Source organism: Anguilla anguilla, chromosome 2 (genome assembly GCF_013347855.1).
Source record: "Anguilla anguilla isolate fAngAng1 chromosome 2, fAngAng1.pri, whole genome shotgun sequence".
In the NCBI taxonomy this organism is placed as follows: domain Eukaryota; kingdom Metazoa; phylum Chordata; class Actinopteri; order Anguilliformes; family Anguillidae; genus Anguilla; species Anguilla anguilla.
In genome coordinates, this window is record NC_049202.1 from 74,578,211 (window position 1) to 74,599,447 (window position 21,237).

Consider the following 21,237-nt stretch of genomic DNA (forward strand, 5'->3'; position numbering starts at 1 on the left):
TATTATTTCCATTCTCACCTGAAAATTCATATAGATGAGCAGACATACAAGTGTTCAGTGTGAGAAGTGTCTTCATTCAAATTGTGCTTTAAATGTGGAAGTGTCCCTCAGCAAGACACCTAACCCCTAATTTCTCCCAACGAGCTGATTGGTACCTTGCATGGCAGCCTTTCAACGTTGGTGGAGGCTACGGTAAGGTTGACAGTTAATATCCAAAAACTGGCAAAACATCATGGAAAGCACTATAAACAGAGGAAATCGCAGAAAAGGCAAAAGATTGATAATGTCGTGGAATCTGTGAGACCTGCAACTTCTGTAACAAGCACCCAACCTTACTGATCAGTATATCCCAGTAGCGATCCCCATCTTTATTGTATGAAATAATATTTTTCATTATCATGCTATATTAATGCAGTGGTGGGGGTATTTAGCCTGTTTTGTAATATTGTGTAATATCCCTCCCGTAAATTACACCCTTGCATAAGTCATTTAAATCACCACCAGAGAATTCATTCCGGTGAAAAATACGAGAAGTGCACCCAGTGTCGGATCTACTTTTAACTGTACACCTGAGAAATCATACAATCATTAGGTGTTCTTCATGTTTAAACTAAAACTCCATGACCAAAAAAACAATTCCTTCATGTGTATAACCTGACAAATGTACTCCTGTAGACAGGACAGCCTCCTTTACATGATGCACTGTGTGTGGGATGTGTTTCAGATGTCTATGACATTACATTACATTTTACATTACATTTATTTGGCAGACGCTTTTATCCAAAGCGACGTACAAAAAGTGCATTTCATGGTCATAGACAACTGCTAAACACAGGTTCAGTAAGGTACAATACTTATTTTGTACAGCTATTTCTAGCCAAGAACACAGTTTAGTTCACACAGTGAACACTATTCAGACCTAACCTCTGCAAAGCCAACTAGGCAGAAGAATAAGCTACAGTATTAGGACAAATACAAATTAACAAAAAGTGCTGGGATGGGGCAACATATAACAAGTGTCATGAAAAAGGGGCGGGGGGGGGGGGGGGGGAGATTTAGAGTGAAATATACAGCGTGGTGGTGGTTAGTCTAGGTATAGTCTGAAGAGATGAGTCTTCAAGCCACGGCGGAAGATGCGTAGTGAGGGGGAGGTTTGGAGAGGGACGGGGAGTTCGTTCCACCACTGGGGAGCTAGGGTGGAGAAGCTCTGTGATCCCTTTGGGCGGGTGGGAGGGGTTACAAGGCGCCCTGCTGCCGCAGAGCGGAGTGATAGAGTGACATAGAATCGAGTCATGTCCTGCAAGTAGATGGGGGCTGTCCTGTTGGCAGCAGTGTAGGTAAGGGTCAGTGCTTTAAACCGGATCCTGGCAGCGACCGGTAGCCAGTGGAGAGATTGCAGCAGAGGAGTGACGTGGGAGAATTTGGGATGGTTGTAGATGAGTCGGGCAGCGGCATTCTGAATCATCTGTAGTGGCTTTATGGCACAAGCTGGCAGGCTTGCAAAGAGAGAGTTGCAGTAATCAAGGCGAGAGGTCACCGTAGCCTGGACGAGCAGCTGGGTAGAGTGCGTCGTCAGGTATGGTTGAATCCTTCTGATGTTGTACAGAAGGAATCTGCAGAACCGTGATGTTGCCTTGATGTGCTCCTTGAGGTCCAGTTGGTCATCCAGGACCACCCCCAAGCTCTTGGCAGAGTGAGAGGCAGTCACTGTGGTGCCATCAACCGTGATTGAGAGCTCACGAAGTAAGGAGGTCTTGCACGGGAAGAAGAGCAGCTCAGTTTTGTTGAGGTTGAGCTTCAGATGGTGGCTGGCCATCCAGGTGGAGATGTCAGCCAGGCAGGAAGATATCTTATCATTGACCTGTGTGGCTGAGGGGAAGAAAGAGAAGAAGAGTTGTGTGTCATCTGCATAACAATGGTAGGAGAAGCCATGTGAATTAATAACTGAACCAAGAGATCTGGTGTATAAGGAGAACAGCAGAGGACCCAGTACAGATCCCTGTGGCACTCCCGTAACAAGGGGATGAGAAGCAGAAATTTAAAGAACAACCTGATAATTAATCGTAAAAAAAATCAAATCCCTTCATATTTTTTAATGCAAACAGTCCTGGGGGTATTTCATGAAGCGGGATTATGGAGTTAGCTGGACATCTACGCTCATTTGAATTCCTTGTTAATGTACAATATATTTCCTTGTCAATTGCAGGGTGATATTTTTAGTGGTGAAATTGACACCTGTGTAATTTGTTTGAAAGAAACAATGTGAGAACTGTTTGGATGTAATGTAGAATGAAACATTGTAATGTTTATTGTAAACTTGTATTCTGTGAATTAACTTGAAATGACTGTCCTTTTCATTACTGCCAATGTAGAGGCTGTAATGGGTATGTCAGCTGAAGCTGATCATTAGACATCAGATGGTATGTTTTTATAAGATTCATCAGTTGATCTTTGTTCAGCCTTTATTTTTCAGTGTTGTATATGAATAGTTTTACACTGTGAATGTCTGCATAACAAGGCCTCTATGCCACGTAAATTTCTGTAAAAATTTCACTGTGTGATTGCTTTCTCATTTACTATCCCTGTATATAAATGCAGTTTTATCCCTGTTGCACATAAGTCATAACAATAATTTTGCAAGAAATAAATTTGACTCATTTAAACCCAGCAAACACAGGGAGCCCCACACAGAAAGGCCCTCAGTTGGGATTCGAACTCACTGCCTTCTTGCTGTGAGTCGTAGTCATCGCTGCACCGTGTTGCCTGTCGCCTGCTACACACTCTGAAGGACGCATTTCACCCACAGCCGGCGGTGGCTATGGGCAGCGGTGGGCTCAGACCCACCCAGACGTGCGTCATGCCCACCCAATCAAAAGGTAGGAAAAAAAGAAAGAAATTTTTTTTTTTGTTCAGCCAATGGAAAGCTGACAGCATCAGCGGGGGTGACACCAAAATGACAGTCTATAAAATTTTTGTGCCGTGTATTGTGCAGTGACGGGTTGAAAGAGCTAGTTTCTCTGGTGCAGTGTACTGGCGGTTAATGTAGTTATCGGTATTAATGTGACAAGAAGCACTTCGTCATTTGAATGCATAACACGCAATTCCTCACGCCTACACCCACCAGCTGCAGTAGTTCAAACATTATTTGCCTATCGTTATTAAAATTTAAAAGAACGTTATTAAACATTCATTGGTAATTGTCATCATATCCTTCATCATAATCATTGTCATCAGCGTCATCATCAAAAACAGCATCGGCATAACATATTAATTGTTTAAGTTTCTCTGACATTGTTGGTAGGCATATAAATCATGTGTATCAAAATACCAATCAAAATATTAGTCAAAGCTCTCCATCAAAGCTGTAGCTTTGTTTGAAATTTCTTGGTACAGCCATTTTGTTAATCATAACTACTGTACTTCAGACACTCAAACTTTCTTGTACATTGAAGTCCACAGCTCCATGTCTGGGGAATGCTTTGAATTATGTTTGATCAGTAGAGAGAGGTTTAGATATGACTTAAATAATGTTTTTATTCTTAGCAATGTCAATATCCTAAGAAGATACTAATTTTAGGTTGTGTATGACATTCCAAAGGGGGAAATCTTTAGAAATCATACTGGGTATAGCCATTAGGGGCACAATTCTTCTGGTTAAAGGAACTCTGAAGTCTCAACCTGGGGGTAGTTTTCAAACGTAACATGCTTTTATTTTGAAGCTTGGTAAAGAATCTACATTGGAAATTTTATTCTTTTTCCTGCTGCTGCTCTGCTGAACTCTGTCAAACCCTTTATGGTTCACACAGGGCATTGATGGTTTAACAATTCTGCACAATAAAACCAAGTGTCATTTCCACCCAGACACAGCCAGAGGGTTGTACAGTGGGGTTGCAGCTGAGTACTAGAGTAGTCAAACATAATAGGTCACAGAAGTGGGTCATGTCTGTGACAGAAGTTGGTGCCAGGAAATCACACTCAGGTAGCCATTTTTCCTATGAGTGTTTTAGTATTAGCAATTTTATTAAAAGCCTGTCAAACCAGCTTTTAACCACATTGTTAAAATAGTGTAAAAAGTACCAAACAATGAATTGGCGTAATTTTTGACACAAGGCCGTGGTTCATTTTTTTTGTCTTTATGAGAAACTACATATCCCACCGGGAGCACGCTAGCCCTTACGGAACTGGTTAGCTGTCCTTGATGGTAACTGCAGTCCTCAACTGAATTATATTTGTTTTCACCCCTCTTAATGCTCTTACTGTCATCCTTAAAATAAAGTTGCTTAATGTGACTGCCATAAGCTAGCTAAATTAGGACTCGGGCAGGCTGAAACGCAGGAAGGGTACGTCATGAACTTAATGCTGTATGGAATTGTAGTCCGCTTGCATAATATGGCCAGTAAAGACATTAATCAAACAAAACTACCAAATGACTGACATGACTATTAGAAACCACTTGAATGAATTAATAATTGCATTTATATAGCACTTTTTCAAATGCTCTTAATGAAAGTACAAACCAAAAAAACATACTTTGTTCAGTTGTGTTAGCAGTTGAGTGTCAGTGTTGGGGAAGACTAAAGTCTTGCAAGACATAGGCTAGCTGATGTTGTAAACTCAAGTTCCATGTAAGTATGCAACTGGTAAAACGAAAACGATTTGACATGAAACTGAAGCCATGGAGTTCTAAGCTAATCTGTAACTACAGCATCCAAATGGTAAATGGTAAATGGACTGCATTTATATAGTGCTTTTATCCAAAGCGCTTTACAATTGATGCCTCTCATTCGCCAGAGCAGTTAGGGGTTAGGTGTCTTGCTCAAGGACACTTCGACACACCCAGGGCGGGGTTTGAACCGGCAACCCTCCGACTGCCAGACAATCGGTCTTACCTCCTGAGCTATGTCGCCCCAATTATTAATCCTCACCCTAAAGGCTTTATCAGCTTCATCACACAATTGCAATGAATTAATTTTGTGATTTTATGTGCAAAATAATTTTCAATAGCGCTTGATAGCAGTTTCATCAAGGTTTCTGGGGTGAAGCAAAAAGGTTCTCAGAAAAACAGAAAATGGGTATGGGCTTGGAGAGTGAGAAAGTGTCATGCCATGTGAATCACCTCGTCCGATTAGAACAAGGCCGCCTAAAAACTTTACAGAAAGATATAAGAGGCAGAACTTATGAGCAGAACTTCTTGAACTCTGTGATGAGTGCTTGAAGTTTCTCCTATTTGGTCAAATAAAAGTTGTATTGCTGAATTACTCTGTATTGCTGAATGACCTGACTAAATTATTTGCCTCCGTTGAAGGTAAAATCCACAGAAGATTTTATCACAAGGGCATTTTTTGTGTTGAAATATGATAATTTTCTATCTAGTTTAAAGCCACTCCCTGTTAGTTTAAAAATACAATGAAAGCAATTAATATTTAAATCATGATGTCATGATTTAACATTTCTGCCAGCAGCACCCCCTGCTCAAAATCTCTTCCTGCGCCCGTGGTAGCCAATCCTGCCCCCAGGTCAGCACTTCGGCTGCGTCCCAGTCCACCCCCTACACCCTCCTTCGCCGAACTCCCCACGCTCATGAGTGCGCCATTTTGGGTGGCTTCCGATATTGTAGGAGGCAAATCTGGGGGGGGGGGGGGGTGTGGCTTGTGGTCTCCAATTCCAGTGCCCCCTTCCGGTGAGTCTGCATCATGTGCTGGCTTCACCACGAGGGGGTGGAAATTATTACCCATAACTCTTTGGGTTAGAGGTTGAGACGGCTCCAACAGCTGTTCTTAAAAGAGTGGGATGCGGCCGAAAAGCAAGATGAAGAGGGTGGGAGGGATAATGGACAGATAGACGGAAGGAGAGAGGGAAGGGGGGAACAGAAAAAGAGAAGGGATATGGTTCTGTTACTCTTCCCCTATTTCAGTGTCATAAACAACCTAAACTATTTACTCTAACTATGCCTGCATATTTTCAGACAAATGAATAAATACATGAACAAACAATAAGAATTAAAGGAAATGAGAACAAATTTTAACCATTAAGTCTTTAAGCTTTATTTAAAAATATCTTATTGACACACAGCTGTTAAAACTACTGGTATTACTTCAGAAGGCTAAGAAATATGTTGTGAGCATTTTAGCAAAATATAATATTTCATTTTTATAAAATCATTTCTATCAAAAGAAGTATAATTCTCTAAGCTATAGCATCCAAATATCAAAAAATATATATATCAAAATGTTGTAAAAAAATTTTTTATCATTGGCAACAGATTTTTAAATGTACACAGAAAGAAGTTATGTTCTATTTAAACAGAGTAGTAATGAAAGCAGTATGAAATAAGTAATACTGAAATAGTTTTGAGTAGTTTCTGTCTCAGTGATAACCCTTCCATGTGTCAATCAGAGAGCCAACATGGATAGCTCTGACCTGCACATGATGAACACAGTAGCCAAAACTGAAAGGGTTTAATGGAAATACAAACAAATCTAAAGCAAAGACTTATACGGACTCACTGTTCACTGTTTTCATTTTTACAATCTGCAAACTTCAATCCATTCATTTCATATTTAAGTGGCCAGTACTGACTCCATGTAGTTTGAGCTGAAATCATGTCATCATCTTGGTCAGCCAAAGTAATCGATTCACTGTGTCAATGAATGCAAGCTATCATAACCAATGTATACAAGTACCAGCATTTCAAATGTCCTAATTTATTAAATCAGCTAAGGAGTCCACTGTAAGTAATTTCAGGTGAATTATTAATTAATGAATAACTGATCTAGTGGGATATGGTTTTATCACATTAAAACATTTTGCTTGAGATGTGTAGGATAAAGGAGTCCATGTAAGTTCTTCTATCCAAACTTGTGGGTGGACACTTCAATCAATCAATCTCAGTGTTCCTCCTCTTTCAGGAGGCTCCTCCCCCATGTCATCACTGGGAGCTGGAGGGCTTTCGGGGGTCAGAACGTTCTCCCCTACAGGGATGGATCAGGAGACAGACAGACACAGTCAGGGAAAGGCTCATTTTCACCAAATACCTGCTGATCCTCACATGATCCCCTGTAACAAACCACACAGACAGGAAGTAACACAGTGCAGTGATTTTCACAAGTTACACAGACAGGAAGTAAAGAGTTTTAACACAGGATAGTGTCTTAATTTATAAAATTCAATAAATGGACCTGGAAAAGCGTCTGGGCCCGGCTGCATGGTGATGACATCATCATAGTGCTCTGTCACATCTCCCTCCACCAGCTCCCCTTAAACAGACAGAGAGAAGCAGCAGCAGTGCTGGTTAACCTGGGCACACTGGTTATAGTGCTCATAATGGCTATATTGGTTTTGGTGGTTATACTGGTTACACTAATTATTGGGGCAACAACTTTAAAAGTCATTTCCATGTCTAAGACTGGACAACAAAACAAGTCAACTGCAAGAAATGTTCTATGTAATTAAATAATTTCAGTAACTCTCAAGTTTTATTCTTCTAAAAAGGACAAGGGAGATTTCTACTCCAAATCTCTACAAGCTCTTTAGCACAAACAACTAAGTGCAGCATATAATAATGAATGCAAATAAATGTATTCATGGGGAGAAAATATGGAGTCATCCCACCAACCAATCAAAACACTCACCTGGCACACTGTCTGGATGCTTATCCGCTGTGATGACATCATCATAGTTCTCCGGTATGTCCTCCATCACCAGGTCCCCTGAAAGCAAGGAGACTTCTGGGGACTTGTGGCTGAATCTCAGGACTGTCACACAGCAGGACAGTGGGGCCCTTCAGAGCAGCACTGAATAACACTTCAGCTAGCTGTGTTTGCACACTGCAGTCACGGCTGCCTGACGGTGTGGGGACAGTTTAACTGACCCCATATTTAAACCTTGGTATGTGGGTGCTGGGGAATCCACATCACTGAGTCCCACAGGAACCAACCTGACCCCGGTGGTAACAGAGAGAGACAGAACACAGAGGAGCACAGCCCCACCTGCTGGAAGACGTCTGTAACTACCTAGAAATCTACGAGGCCAGAAGGGCGCTATTTCAGTGCTCCTGAGGGGTAGAAGTAGCGGATTAACAGTCTATCCCCATGTACCCATAACAGCTGTTTTAATAAATATATGTCATGATTAAACACCATATGTACAATATGATTATATTACAGGCATTTACCAGACTCTCTTATTCTGAGTAATTTATAGAGGGTATGCAAATGACATCACAGTAGGCAGAAGTCACTGCGGTTACACCCACTGAGTGGCAGAAAGACTACTGAGTGACAGTGTTAGCGTTCAGCTTGAATACCATGAAAACACAAAAAACACATCTAAAATGGGAAAGAGATGTTGTGCGATTGACTGTACAAGTAGATTCAACAAGAAATCGGAGCTATCTTTTTACAGACTGCTGAAAGCTAAAGAAAAGAGAAGCAAATGGATCGCTGCAATTTGCAGAAACAACTGGAATCCAGGCACCGAAACGTGGATTTGCGGTTCTCATTTTGTCTCAGGTATGTTGGATTTTTGGGTAAAATCATACCTTAAGTTATGTACAGTATTGACTACTCATCAATTACATATTTAGCATCTTTCATTTATAGTCTGTGTAACTGTAAAGTTTTTGTCAGCATTTATTTAAAAAACATCCATGATGATGAGCCTTGTGTTCTACAAAGGGGGATGGTAAGATAGTCTTAGCTAGCCAAGCATATAAATTATTAAGGTATGATTTTACCCAAAAATCCAACATACCTGACACAAAATAACAACCGCAAATCCACGTTTTGGTGCCTGGATTCGAGTTGTTTCTGCGAATTGCAGCGATGCATTTGCTTCTCTTTTCTTTAGCTTTCGGCAGTCTGTAAAAAAATAGCTCTGATTTCTTGTTGAATGTCCATGGACCACTGGTTCTTTGTTAAGTTGTAAGGATCACTGTCAAGTCCAACTGGCTTTAATTTAAGCAGATAATCGTTTGTTTTACTCCTGGTTTTGCTGTTTCCCTTCCCATACTAAAGGCAGCCGTGTCGCAGCATGTTTTGCCACTCAGTCCTGACTGAGGGGCCGTATTCCAGTGGGAAAGTGACGTCAATGCATACCCTCTATAGCTTTCACATTTTTACATCGTATCCAATTATTCAACAGGATGTACAGTTTTGTGAAGTAATTCAGATTAAGTACCTTGCAGTGTCCTTTCAGGGAAATCAAACCTGCAACCTTGAGCCCAGTTCCCTCACCATTATACTACACAGCTGTCCTGTTCACAGCCAGTGATCCTGTTACGTACCCCACCAAAACTCTGAGGAGCACTCAGGAGTTCCACCCCTCCCAAAATTACCCTGGAGCCACAGCACCACCCCCTACACCCACTGAGAGCTCCACAGAGCTCCGCCCCCTTACCTGAGAGGGAGTGTCCCTCGCCGTCCCCTACATCTGCATGCCCAGAGGGCGGATCCTCCGCAAGGCCTCTCCCTGTGAACAGGAGAGAGGGTGTGTCCCGACCCCGCCCACACCACACATGCTCTAAGCGGCATAGCTCAGGAGGTAAGAGCGGTTGTCTGGCAGTCGGAGAGTTGCCGGTTCGATCCCCCACCCTGGGAGTGTCGAAGTGTCCCTGAGCAAGACACCTAACCCCTAATTGCTCCCAACGAGGTACCTTGCATGGCAGCCTTTCACCATTGGTATGTGAGTGTGTGTGTGAATGGGTGAATGAGAGGCATCAACTGTAAAGTGCTTTGGATAAAAGCGCTATATAAATGCAGTCCATTTACCAGTTTTCCACAGTGTTTAAGACGTTACTGTGCAGCACGAGGAGGACAGATCCGATTCACTCACCCCACCGGGGGGCGCTGTAGGTTCCCCCTCTAGCCAGTTTGTACTCGATCTCCTCGTAGACGGCTTCGTGCAGAGGGGCGTGGTCCCATTTAGACAGGGCTATGTGAACACAGGCAGAGAATCACAGAGTCAGAGTCTCCTCTCAGAGAGCACATCTCTCTCTGTATGAGCAGCAGAGGTACAGCACACAGCTACTGTCATACACCAGCCACCTGTCAGAGACCAGGGCCCTGGAGGACTGCTGATCTGAGATCAGTCTAACCTTTTATCACGTAACCGATAACTTATCCATGCAGACTGCAGAAATGTTATCGGCCACATGGGGGCACTGGTGCACAAAAAGACACAATCAGCATGCCAACCAAATCCCTCCCTTGGCAACACTGAGGCCAATCACGCGGCACCCGACAGTCTCCTTGCTTTCAGGGCAGCTGGTGATGGAGGACTTGGCCCCACACTGTGGGGCCCACCCACACGCACTGGCGCAGGGTCTTGACTGGGCGAGCCTCCCATCAGCCCCCATTCAGAGCTGCGTGGTTAACCCACTGAGCTGATCACTGGAGAGGCTTCTTCAGTCACACTCGGCGTGTGATGGTGGTTCACCCAGCGCCCGTCCGCCCCCTACCTCTCCTCAGCGCTCTGTTCTGGAACAGCAGAACACCCAGCACTGCCAGCAGCAGGAACAACAGCACCCCCACCACCAGGAAGGCCACTGTTGGGATAGACGGGCTGGCCGGAGCCTCCTTTAATCGGGTCACTGGCTGTGTGGACACAACTGCAAAACGGGGAAGGCAAGGGGTTGGGCATCAGCAGAGAACATGGCACACTGCCACTACCCTACTTACACTGACCACTGAGCTGTGTTTCCACCTACAGTACTGTACTTATACAGCCAGCCATCCAGCGACCTATTAAAGCAGAGCAACTGCATGAAGCAAACCGAGTCATTCCACAAGATACCCAATACAACATAAAAAGGTGACCTGAGAGCAAGTGCATGGTTAACTTTCCAGCGAGTAAACTTCAGTTAAGCCTGTGCTATCTGTACTAAAACATGGGTGTTCTCTCTTCTCTGTTCAAGAACATTGTCTATTTAAATTCAAAGTTAAAGTACTGTATTAAAGTATCAAAGTACTATCTTGACACCAACATTCATAGAGCTATGAGATCCACACCACATTTAATGTTAGATAGAAATCTATAGGGTGACATTCTGTCTTAATGCATTAATGCAGAGGTACTGTTGCCAACAGGCAAAAAACTGCAAGAAGCACTTATGCATTAACACTCAAATACTGAGTGTTACTTAGCAACCTACGCAGGCAAACAGCCACCACCATTTATATGGTGGAAATGCAATACAAAGCATTAGTGGAAAAGCTAGTCCCAACAGCTGAAATTAGTTGTGAGATCATAGGTCCTCTTTTTACTGTATAAATGACTCCTGGGGCAACTTTACCTGGCTGTGCTTTTGGTTTTGTAGTCATTGCAGGAGTACCTAAAACAATAAAATAATGAATAAATTAAAATGCATTGTTTTCTTCATTGGGCATGAGAAAGGGTTTGTGTGATTGACAGGGCTCTGAGCTCAGCCTTAGGTTTTATCTCCCAAACTCTCTCCTACACCATCCAGAGGAGTCCGTACCTGCAGCGGAGCTGGACTCAGATAAAGGGCCTGTAAAATAAAAATAAAGAGTTTTGTTATTTATTCATTCAGTTGTTCCACTTCTTGTTCCTGCCTGCTGTTATTGCCTGTGACCCTGATGATGTCACATCCTCTCTGCTCGTTGCCTAAATCTTTATGGATGCACTTCTGTAAGCTGCCCTGGATAAGAGCTTCTGATAAATGTAAATGTAGTTCCAAAGCATCATGTTTTCTACTTGCATTATTAGTGAGCGCATGAATAAAGTAATCATCAAGCTGTAATGCAGGGTGGATCTTTAAGCTGCTCCTGGGGTTTAGGGTGGGTGTTTCTGTCAGGGCTCCAGTGATTAATCTTCTCAGAAGCTGGCAGTCAGCCTGAGGCGATCTGGAGTCGCAGGCTCACCTGTGCAGGTGATCCCAGCCTGGTTCTGGTGTGGGCAGCGGCTGTGCTGGTGCACAGAGTGTGGGCAGTCCCACAGGTGCATCTCAGTGCCCCCGCAGTTCACCTCAGTCAGCCAGAGGGTGCCGTTCCCCGTCCCAAATGTAGTATTACCATGAGCCTTTCCTGCTGACCCACAGCCCAGCTGTCTGCACACCACCTGGACGTCCATCATGTCCCAGGAGTCTCCACACACCGTCCGCCAGGAGCCCCCGTGGAACACCTCCAGCCTCCCAGAGCACCCGCCTTCACCCCCCACCAGCCGGAGGGGCCAGTGACCTACAGCAGGAGACACAGATGAGCTGAGCAGCCTCATTATGTTTAGCATCTCCTACAGACACATCTCCACTAACACTATGACTGACCTCATTACGTTTAGCATCTCCTACAGACACATCTCCACTAACACTATGACTGATCTCATTACGTTTAGCATCTCCTACAGACACATCTCCACTAACACTATGACTGATCTCATTATGTTTAGCATCTCCTACAGACACATCTCCACTAACACTATGACTGATCTCATTACGTTTAGCATCTCCTACAGACACATCTCCACTAACACTATGACTGACCTTATTACGTTTAGCATCTCCTACAGACACATCTCCACTAACACCATGACTGACCTCATTACGTTTAGCATCTCCTACAGACACATCTCCACTAACACTATGACTGATCTCATTATATTTAGCATCTCCTACAGACACATCTCCACTAACACTATGACTGACCTCATTACGTTTAGCATCTCCTACAGACACATCTCCACTAACACTATGACTGATCTCATTATGTTTAGCATCTCCTACAGACATATCTCTGCTAACATTATGGCTCACCTCTCACAATGATTTCTGCTATGCCTAACCAGAGTAGATTTGTGGATACTGTTTGCATTACGTTTACATTAAATTTAATAGGCACTCTTATTCAAAACAACTTACCACAGGACTCAACCAAAAAAAAAAAAAAAACGTACTTGTGCAAGCTCTCTGATTTGCTGTTGAGGAACATGAGAATTTGGTTCGTGGGAGTTGGTCATCCTCTTCCCCTTTAATATGGAGAGAAATTAATAAATAAATGAACTACAAAAAATTATTTTTTTTTAAACACAAAGATAGAGACTTATTCATATCAGAATCAATAGGACTACTTAGAGCTTCAGAAACATGTCATGGGTTCACACAAAAACCCAAGAAAATCACAATAGTCCATGTTACAAAAACTAATAAACTTAGATATTCACCAGTTTAGCGTAAATTAACTTCATCATATCTTCTTCATCATCTACATAAATGAGCCAGTTCTACTTGAAGGTTTAATTCTACTGTTCCTAACAGGCATACTCAAGTCTGCAGTAGTGAGACTATTATGCTACTGTTCCCAATAGGAGTGATACTGTGTTTGCAGTCATGAGGTTTATTATACTGGTCCTAACAGGAGTATAAAGTCTGCAGTTGAGTGAGGTTTACCTGTGCAGGTAAGTGAAGCCACGCTGGTTTGCCCGCAGGTATTCTCACCCCAAGGCTTTGATGGGCACTGCCACAGAGTGGAGTCATGTGGGCGACATCTGAAATTATCCAGCCAGATTGGAGCTGATTCCAGTCTTGACTGTGTTTTAGACACAAATCCGCTCTTTCCACAGTTCAGCTCCTGACATATGAGAGTAGCTGTGTCTGTAGTCAGTTGATTGTAGCACACGTTGCCCCAGGTGCCATTGTAGAAAACTTCCAAATTCCCAGAACAGCCCTCGGTCAGTCTCATCTCCTTGAATTCTAGAACAACAATATTAGAAATCTCTTGGGGACAAAATGGTTAAAAATGAACATATCCGTAAAATCACTTGCCAGAAACTACAGAGGATAGTAAGGTAAATGTATGAGATGCAGGTATAAGTCAGGATGAAAAGCTGTGTTCTGTTCTGCTCTCCTGAGATAAATCTCATCACTTTGAACACATAAAATTCCTCACCAATCAGGTATCATGTATTCACACCAAATTAGTGTCAGTGCAAAAGCAAGAACTTTAGGTGCTCCACTGAGCTCCAGACCTGAACACACGACCCCCACGTCCTCCTTGTGTCCACAGTCAGTTTGTCCCCATCCGGCTGTGGGACAGTCCCACAGGGACGTCTCGTTCCCCACACAGCCCACCTCATCCAGCCAGACAGGTCCATTTCCTGGCCCAAAGAAGGAGGGTAGCGGGGCACTGAGGGCCGTCCCACACTGGAGCTGCCTGCACACCACCTGAGCATCCTCCAGGTCCCAGGAGTCATCACAAACTGTCCCCCAGGAGCCCCTGTGGAACACCTCCAACCGTCCCGCACAGTCCCCCCCTCCCCCCACCAGCCTGAGAGACCTGTGATCTGTGAGAGAGAGAGAGAGACAGAGAGAGAGAGAGAGGGCGAGAAAGGGAGAGAGAGAGAGAGAAATTACAAGTCGTAACACTCTCTGCTCTGTCAGTTGTAAATACTCTGATTCCTAATACGTTAAAAAAAATTTTAGGTTGAGTGTACAATTTCCCCCGTGTCAAAGAAGCAGCTAGAGACTGCAGAGAAGCTTCATTAGCAACCTGTACTCACTGTTACAGACGATGGACACCTGTTCCCTGGAGCTGCAGGTGAGTTTGTGTGGAGTGCTGCAGTTCCCCAGGTGAGCCTCTCTCCCGGAGCACTGAACCCCCATCAGACACTCCCCACTGCCCCCCGTCCCAGACGGAGAGGAGCTGTAGACCTGCACTGCAGAGCCACAGCCCAGCTGCCTGCAGGCCACCGAGGCCTCACTGAAGCTCCAGGACCCCCCAACTCTGCTCCAGGTCTGCTGGTAGTACACCTCCACCTGGCCCTCACACGCACCCTCTCCAGCCAGCCGCACCGTCCCGTCCAGAGCTGAGAGGGCAGAGCCTGAGGATCACAAAAGTTTGAGGGTTAGAGTTAGACTCCTCTGATAAACCAAGTGTATTAGGGTTAGTCTTCTCTAATAAACCCAAGTGTATTAGGGTTAGGGTTAGACTCCTCTGTTAAACCCAAGTGTATTAGGGTTAGACTCCTCTGTTAAACCCAAGTGTATTAGGGTTAGACTCCTCTGATAAACCCAAGTGTATTAGAGTTAGACTCCTCTGATAAACCAAGTGTATTAGGGTTAGTCTTCTCTAATAAACCCAAGTGTATTAGAGTTAGACTCCTCTGATAAACCAAGTGTATTAGGGTTAGACTCCTCTGTTAAACCCAAGTGTATTAGGGTTAGACTCCTCTGTTAAATTCAAGGGCACACATTGATTACAGATTACACTCCAATTAAATCCACGGTCGTTTCACTTATAGAACATTGTATTAACACAGGATTCTCGACCCGTAGATTGTTAGACAGCCCACATCCATCGCACAGTTTCTCAACAACCCCCCCATACACATATGCAAGTATAGATACACACACACACACACAGGTTCAAACATATTTTGTTTATAGTATAACAATATATGAACCTGTCAGTATTAGTAATGAACACAGATGATATTGTGTACAGTACCATTTAGACCACACCCTCTCTTAATTTATGGCAGGCAGAGACATGCTGGGCTGCCACCTCTATTGCGATCTCCTCTTCCCCAAAATTTTTATTCATTTATTTGGTTCTGATAGGTACTGGAACTGATTAGTATGTTCAGTGAATTTGGGAAAATATTGGTTTCTGATTGAGAGGCACTTGGGGCAGGAAAGCAGGTAGTGGGCCTCTGTCTCCACCTGCCAGATTGCAATGAGCACACAGCCTGTTCTCTTTTGCCAGCCAGGTCTTTTTTTGGCAACCAATTTCGATGGCAGGGCTGTGGTCACTGAGTCTGTACATTATTAATGTGTGTTTTTGCTCTTGGTTTTTTAACTCTAGTGAGATATTCTGACAGGGAGCAATCTCGGCCTAGAACGCGATACATTTCCAGTTTATTGTTTAATTTAATCATTCCAACTGTCAATGTATAGTTTTTGCTGATTTTGTCAAAATTTCTAGATGTAGTGGGTGTGGCATTTTATTTGCTATTTTGTAAAAATGTTTTTTTGAAGGCGAGTTGTCCCAGGGGACCTCTGTCTGGGTAGAGCTGGTTACTCTTCACTGCCTTCAGTTCAGTTCAGTTCTCTCTCTCTCTCTCTCTCTCTCTCTCTCTCACTGCAGTAAATGTGTGCTAAATTGTGCTATGTACACAGTACAGAGAGCAGGACTCCTCACCAGAGCAGATGACTCCAGCATCCTGTCCATGTGAGAGCACAGCTCGACTCCATGAGGAAACAGCACACTGTGAGAGGCGTGTCTCGTTCCCATGGCAATCAAACACATCAGCCCTGATTGGCCCACTCCCCTCTCCAAACCAGGCCTGTCCTGGCACTGCTACTGCAGTCCCACACTTCAGCTGCTGACAGAGGACATTGGAGGCTCTCCTGTCCCAGCATGCATCACACACTGTCCCCCAGTTACCCAGGTGCTGCAACTCCACTCGACCAGAGCAGTTATCAGGGCCGTCAGCCAGCCTGGACCCAGTGTACCCTACACACAGCACAGTGGGGTTAGCATCTGACCAACACTGAGATAATAAAGGAGACTTAGGGAAGAGGCTAACAGAATATACAGGTACAAAACACACAAACACACAGACACACACACACACACACACACACACACACACACACACACGCACGCAAGCAGCTAGAGACTGCAGAAACAGGCAGACACACAGGCATGCAGACATGCGTGCACACACACACCCATACAATCGCACATGCACACAATTACACACACACACAGGCGTTCATGCACGTACACGAACATGCACACCCATGCATGCATGCACACACACACATGCGCACATACACACACATGCACCGCACACACACACTCACGCAAACTCCACACAGAATGAACTCACACAGACACTGGGAGATCATGCAAACTCCACACAGATTAAACTCACACAGACACTGGGAGATCATGCAAACTCCACACAGAATAAACTCACAGACACAAGGAGATTATAAAAACTCCACACAGATTAAACTCACACAGACACTGGGAGATCATGCAAACTCCACACAGATTAAACTCAGACACTGGGAGTTGCCGCTGCTCAGAAATGCCTGTATGTGAATTCCTGTGCACAGGAGAGTCTTACCAGAACACACCAGTCCCACATCGTTTCCATGGGAGCAGGATTCATTCTGTGAGGGTGCTTTGGGACAGAAGTAAATGTGAGATTCGTTGCCTGAACATTGAATCTCCTCTGCCCACACCTGGCCCTCCCCCTGGCCAAACGCAGCTGCCCCCCACAGCTCTTTAAGAACTCCACAGCCCAGCTCCCTGCACACAACCTCTGCGTCCCGCTGGTCAAAGTCAGTATCACACACCGTGCCCCAGGAGCTCCGAAGATTCATCCCTACTCTCCCAGAGCACAGGTCAGCCCCGCCCACCAGCCTGACTTTTTGAGGGGCTGGAGCTAAACAGGGAATAAAAAGAGAATTGGCACCTTGTTCCAGAGGCAACCTTCGGCACAGCTGCATGAATAGAGGACTGCACAGCGATTACACATGGAGTACAGCTGTGTGATCTGAGCCAATCACATGTAAACTGCAGGGTGAGATGAGCCAATCACATGTAAACTGCAGTATGAGATGAGCTAATCGCATGTAAACTGCAGTGTGAGTTGAGCCAATCTCATGCAAATTCTGGATTAGTTCAGTGAAAGGAACAATGCACACATTGTTATAACATGTTTTAAAATGTAATAATCATATATTTATTCATGAAAGTTAATATCCTCATTTGAATCCAAATTGCTGAGTTTTTGTAAGAACATTGGCAAGAGCTGTATAACACTCTTGCTCCTACCTGAGCAGATCACTCCAGCATCATCTCCATGACCACAGTTATGTTTACCCCATCCTCGTGAGTCACACTCCTTCAGTGAGGATTCTGATCTCCTGCAGGACACAACATCCATCCATATTCTCCCAGACCCTGGGCCAAAGCGAGCATGTCCTGTTGCTTCTACAGCATCTCCACAGCCCAGCTGTTCACACACCAACTTAGCATGTGCCAAATCCCAGTAATTACCACACACCGTCCCCCACTCTCCCTGATGGTAAACCTCCACTCTCCCAGCACAGGGGCTGCTTCCATTCACCAGCCTCACATCCTCACTGCCTGAGAGAGAGAGAGAGCGATTACAACATTGTTGTGAATTCATTACACAAAAATAATAATAATACTAATAAATTAACCAAAATAATCAATATGCACAATATAAAACCAAAAGCAACATCAAACAGGGAAAAAAAAGACCTCAGTCACAAATCACCAACACAAATTTCTTTTAATTGAACTTTCCCCCTGCCCCCCATCATGACAAATAAAAATGTTCTATTCATTTATTTATTTTAGTTTACAATTTCACTATTTAATTTCATTATATTTGAACAATTACAATTTTTAATGACTTTTAATGACATGAATCATTTCTGTTAGAGAGAAACAGGGCGATACAGAACAGTATTGTAACATACTTGGACGCAAGCTTTACTGGAATACTATCTAGCTAAGCAAGCTGAAAGCTAGTGTCTGTGTATGTGGTCAGCTAAAAGCTTTTGTTTTCTTTGCAGTGGAAAAAGAACTGCTTGTTTTCATTAAAATATGTGGCACCAGAAGACTTGTCGTCATTCTGCAAGTGCAACATATGCATGTCACTCATAGCCTACCTTTATATATGAATTATTATTATCACTTACTCATTACAAACACAGTCCAAAAAGAAATGATCTCTCATGAAAAACACATTTTCAACCTAAAAAAAATGCCAAGTTACTCACACACACAAAGCATTCTCTATAAGTCATTCATTCAAACTGCCAAAAATCTAGGCCTGTCATTAAAAGTATTGATATCAAAAAGACGCCATGTTACTGTACTACAAACAATATATATCTTGCCTCACAGAAATTAAAGAAGCTGTATTCCAAAGCAATGCTACCCAATGTCTCCTAAATTGCTTCAAGTTACACAGCTTGTTTAATGTCTGTGAGGCAAGCCTATATTGTTTGTAGTACAGTAACTTGGCGTCATTTTGATATCAATACTTTCAATGGCAGGCCTAGATTTTGGCAGTTTGAATGAATGACTTTTAGACAGTGCTTTGTATGTGTGAGTAACTTGGAATTCATGTATGTTGACAATGTGTTTTTCATGAGATATATATGTACACACACACACATATATAAATATACTTTATGAAAACGAATATATCCTTGCTCCTACCTGAGCAGATCACTCCAGCATCATCTCCATGATCACAGTCATGTTTACCCCATCCTAGTGAGGGACACTCCTTCAGTGTGGATTCTGATCCCCCGCAGGACACATCATCCATCCATATTGTCCCAGACCCTGGGCCAAAGTGAGCATCTCCTGGTGCTGCTACAGCATCTCCACAGCCCAGCTGTCTACACACCACCCCAGCAGGTGTCAAACCCCAGTCATCATCACACACCGTCCCCCACTCTCCCTGATGGTAAACCTCCACTCTCCCAGCACAGGGGCTGCCTCCATTCACCAACCTCACATCCTCACTGCCTGAGAGAGAGAGAGAGAGAGAGAGAGACAGAGAGAGAAAACCCTTTTATTGGGACATTGTTCAACCACAGAAATGACTGTACTTCAAAATTAAAATAATATACAAGCAACATAAAGAGAAAAACAATTAAACTAACCACGGGCAGAAAAGAGAGAATAGAGAGAGAAGAGAAACATATACACTTCCATTTTCTTATATAAAAAAACATCCCAACTCCATCAGCAAAAAAATAAAATAAAATAAAAGAAAATAATAAAAATTCAAAGGATCAAAAACCAAGATTAAGCCCCCCTTCCTCATCCACATCACCTAGCACCCTATTTACTCCCCACAAGTGCTCAAAAAGCTCAGCACATGACCTAATAAATTTGTCAGTATCAGGGAAGTGGTCCTCTACCTGCAACTTTTTCCCGAAAGTCTCGTTAAGAAAAATATTTATCTGTTCGACTGAGTACAGATCACTACCCTGCGATGAATCAGATTCTGAATCTTCGTCCATCTCTTCCAACTTGCTGTTTGCTCGGCTTTCCTTCAGAAACACAACCACAGCTTTGTTCATGCGAGAAGCATACGTTAAATTTTCATGACCAATTTGTTCACCGGCTGCCAAGAGCACCGCTTCCACGGCAATACTCGCCTCCGGCGGCACCACCCTCACTCCATGTCGGATAGACAGGGGCGGCGAAACCCGGGACGCCATCCCCAGCAATCACTGGCTCAACCAGCCAGGCAAACAAACGAAAACCCACCACTTACCACACTAAACCGAAATCAAACAATTGAAAAATAAATAACACTAAACCATACAGTAATTACAGAAAAAAGGGTGAAAAGTTTGCACTTTCAGCACACTCTCAGCAACCACAACCTCACCACCACAAACTCCCAGCATGCAGAGAGAGAGAGAGAGAGAGAGAGAGACATTCAGAGTGCAGACACGATTCACATGAGCTCCTAAAAAACCGAACAATTTTCTTATTTTAAAATGAGATAAACCAAAGAAAATTACCCAAAAACAGAACATCAAGGACTAGGAAATACAGGGACAACTATAAACCCTTTAAAAGAGCAAAAAATCCAAGAAATCTCAAAGAAACAAACATATATAACAAAGAACATAGTGCTGCGCTAGCAGAGGCTATCAAACAAAATATCAGGATTAAAAAAAACCAAAAGTACAACTCCAGCAGTTATGAGGTAAGCATTTTGGAAAAATACTTGTATAATCTGGAATAAATTGTCACTATTAATTGCTTATTTCATTAAACTGTAGGTTATTAAAACCAAATTGCTAGTTAGCTAGCTGCTGCAGTTTAGAGTCAGTTGGAAAGTGACAGTTGAAAGTATCCATTTTCTGGAGCTAGTGGGCAGCCCCTCCCCCTTGAGATACAGTATCCTGACAGCGTCAAAAGTGCATCAGCCAGGAAAGAGTTTAAACACAAACTGCTGAGAAACAATCCAGAGACCCTGACAGCAGATTTCTCCCAGATAGGAGACAGGTGTATTCCAACAAACCTGCTCCTATACACAGACTGTACAGAGGCCTGGCACAGTGCTATCTGCAAGCACTACAGGCATTACAAAAAGAATGGTATCTGTAGTGGGAGACAGATTACCATATATGAGGAGGAAGACAGTGACAGCACACTCCTCACTGTAAATGTGTACCACAATGGCACTGTCATGTTCCAAGGCAGTGAG

The 21,237-nt window shown here is 43.5% G+C and overlaps 2 protein-coding genes across 7 annotated transcripts in view; both read right to left on the reverse strand.

Annotated features, from left to right (window-relative positions):
• Nucleotides 1-21,237, reverse strand: part of LOC118220427 — a 426,649-nt gene that overhangs the window by 104,668 nt on the left and 300,744 nt on the right. The gene's annotated exons all lie outside the window — the stretch shown is intronic.
• LOC118219941 (scavenger receptor cysteine-rich type 1 protein M130-like) overlaps nt 6,074-21,237 on the reverse strand; it is a 58,365-nt gene continuing 43,201 nt past the window's right edge. For 3 of the 6 annotated variants that reach the window (XM_035403442.1, XM_035403444.1, XM_035403446.1), the window contains 17 exons: nt 19,221-19,535; nt 17,799-18,113; nt 17,086-17,406; nt 16,149-16,463; nt 14,509-14,829; nt 13,978-14,292; nt 13,400-13,702; nt 12,907-12,978; nt 11,880-12,194; nt 11,477-11,506; nt 11,291-11,329; nt 10,457-10,606; nt 9,832-9,930; nt 9,397-9,468; nt 7,632-7,709; nt 7,179-7,256; nt 6,074-6,971 (listed from right to left, as the gene is read on the reverse strand). In XM_035403442.1, coding sequence (XP_035259333.1) covers nt 6,874-6,971; nt 7,179-7,256; nt 7,632-7,709; nt 9,397-9,468; nt 9,832-9,930; nt 10,457-10,606; nt 11,291-11,329; nt 11,477-11,506; nt 11,880-12,194; nt 12,907-12,978; nt 13,400-13,702; nt 13,978-14,292; nt 14,509-14,829; nt 16,149-16,463; nt 17,086-17,406; nt 17,799-18,113; nt 19,221-19,535 — 3,236 coding nt within the window. In that variant the 3' untranslated portion in view covers nt 6,074-6,873. The remainder of the gene's footprint in view (nt 6,972-7,178; nt 7,257-7,631; nt 7,710-9,396; nt 9,469-9,831; nt 9,931-10,456; nt 10,607-11,290; nt 11,330-11,476; nt 11,507-11,879; nt 12,195-12,906; nt 12,979-13,399; nt 13,703-13,977; nt 14,293-14,508; nt 14,830-16,148; nt 16,464-17,085; nt 17,407-17,798; nt 18,114-19,220; nt 19,536-21,237) is intronic. The other 3 variants (XM_035403441.1, XM_035403445.1, XM_035403443.1) reach the window with 2 other exon arrangements.